This window comes from Ochotona princeps, chromosome 13 (genome assembly GCF_030435755.1).
Source record: "Ochotona princeps isolate mOchPri1 chromosome 13, mOchPri1.hap1, whole genome shotgun sequence".
NCBI lineage: Eukaryota > Metazoa > Chordata > Mammalia > Lagomorpha > Ochotonidae > Ochotona > Ochotona princeps.
This window is the reverse complement of record NC_080844.1, coordinates 5706550-5708834: the sequence shown is the minus strand read 5'-3', so window position 1 is coordinate 5708834 and position 2285 is coordinate 5706550. Positions and strand designations below refer to the sequence as shown.

Here is a 2285-nt window from a genome sequence, read left to right as displayed (position 1 = left end):
GGAGGAGAGACAGAGAGGAAGGTCTTCCGTCCGACGACCCACTCCCCAAGTGAGCCGCAACAGGCCGGTGTGCGCTGATCCGAAGCCGGGAACCTGGAACCTCCTCCTGGTCTCCCACACGGGTGCAGTGTCCCAATGCATTGGGCCATCCTCAACTGCTTTCCCAGGCCACAAGCAGGGAGCTTGATGGGAAGTGGAGCTGCCGGGATCAGAACTGGCGCCCATATGGGATCCTGGGGTGTGCAAGGCGAGGACCTTACCCGCTAGGCCACGCCGTGGGGCCCTGTTCTGTTCTTTTAAATTGGCAGAATTAAAGGGATTCTGATACGTCTGTCATGTGTTGGATGAATTTGAACAATACTGTCCATGAAATCATTTCTTCCTCTACCTTCTCCTTAGACATGGTTCCTCTTACAGCTGTGGAGGAGGCAGTGAAGAAATACTCTAACAGCTAGCTTTGCTGCGTTGGAACACAAAAACCCTGGCTAAAGGGACTTTTTGAAAATACCTGAATTTGAACATGATACTAGGAAATAATAATCATTAGGGTATTTCATTAGTTTTTCTAAATTTCCTGCCTCTGTAGTTTGAAGTCATTGCTCATGAGGACTTTAGGAGATATATGTTATTACTGAGATGTAGGAGCTATCATTGTAGCATATCCCTGGGGTTTGACAGCTTTCACTGCTACTGCTAGATGTTTATTTTCTCTATGAAAACAATCATTACCATTGTTCCCCTTATGAAGTAGTATTCAATGGCATTGCTGTCCAGAAGTTAGCCAGCACACTCACAGCTATCCCAGAGGACAAGATCCCCAATGGCGAGTGGTGACCTCTGTTTCTCTGGTTCTGAAGTTGCAGTCAGGAACTGGAGCTGAAAACAGATTCAAGATACTGTAGGATGGGGTATTGCTGCCTGATCAATAAGAAAAAAAATCTGCTTCCAAAAATGAAAGCATCTTAAAAGTAGAAAATGGTTTAGCATTGAGTATAATAACTGCACAAAGTCTTTGAAATAGCAGTCATCAATTAACTATTTTTCAACTAGAGCGTCTTCTGCTCAACCAATTGCAGAGGCATGGAGATAATGAAGGAGATGAGGAATGAGACAGCTGTCCAAGAGTTCATCCTGGAGGGGTTCCCTGCACTCCAGCACCTCGGGCAGGTCCTCTTCCTGCTGCACCTGCTGGCATACCTGGCCTCCCTCATGGGAAACACGCTCATCATCACCATCACCTGGACGGACCATCGCCTCCAGACACCCATGTATGTTTTTCTCAGCAGTTTCTCCTTCTGTGAATGCTGCTTCATCACCACAGTGATTCCTAAACTGCTTTCCATCTTTCTGTTGGGACAACAGAAGATTCGCTTTGCTGCTTGTCTCACACAGGCCTTTTCTTTCTTATTTCTTGGCTCAGTAATTTTCTTCCTCATGGCTGTGATGTCCCTGGATCGATACCTGGCCATTTGCAAGCCTCTGCACTACCCGGCCATCATGAACGTGCGGGTTTGCTTCCTCCTGATGTTCTTCTGCTGTGCTTTGTCCTTCATCTTCATCTCCGCTCTGATTCTCAAGGTTTCCCAGTTGTCCTTCTGTGGCCCCAATGTCATCCCACACTTCTTCTGTGATTTCGGTGCCTTAATACACCTCTCCTGCTCTGACACTAAATCTATAGAGGCATATGCCTTCTTCCTTTCTGTATTTGTCATTATTTTGTCTCTCACTATGACCATCATTGCATACAGCAACATTGTAATCACAATAGTGAGGCTCCCATCAGCCAAGGAGCGAAAGAAAGCTTTCTCCACCTGCTCATCTCATCTCATTGTCCTCACTCTCATGTATGGCAGCTGCTTCTTTATATATGTGAAGCCAAAGCAGACGAGCAGGGTGGACTTCAACAGACAGGCTGCTCTGGTGAACACAGTGGTGACCCCTGTGCTGAACCCTGTCATCTACACCCTGCGCAACAAGCAGGTGCACCAGGCTCTGAGGGATGCTCTGTGCAGGGTGAAGTAGACTCCCAGCTTCTCAGTAGAGGGTGCTCCTTCGTCTGATGGAATCCAGTCCTGCTCAATATACAGAATCTTCTACATACATGTAATTTAGAATCACTTTTTCTTCATGCTTGAGAGTTTATCTTAAAATAGGAACTAACTGATGTTATAATGCATTGTGAAAATTCTAATTGGTTGACTATTATTATGAATAGATTTCCAGTATCTTCTTCTAATCAGTTTCAAATCCATAGGATTCAAAAATATTGTATGAAGAGCATCAAA

General features: G+C 45.5%; 1 protein-coding gene across 1 annotated transcript; it reads left to right on the top strand.

The window, feature by feature from the left end:
• Positions 1–1080: 1080 nt before the first annotated feature.
• On the top strand, positions 1081–2022 carry LOC101531704 (olfactory receptor 6C75-like). Its single transcript, XM_004598655.2, has one exon. It carries the CDS (start codon positions 1081–1083, stop codon positions 2020–2022), a length of 942 nt encoding a protein of 313 aa, XP_004598712.2.
• The last annotated feature ends 263 nt before the right edge of the window (positions 2023–2285 follow it).

Bases quoted from the DNA above. Each gene is read 5' to 3' on its own strand.
- LOC101531704 (XM_004598655.2), top strand. From the start codon at position 1,081: ATGGAGATAATGAAGGAGATGAGGAATGAGACAGCTGTCCAAGAGTTC.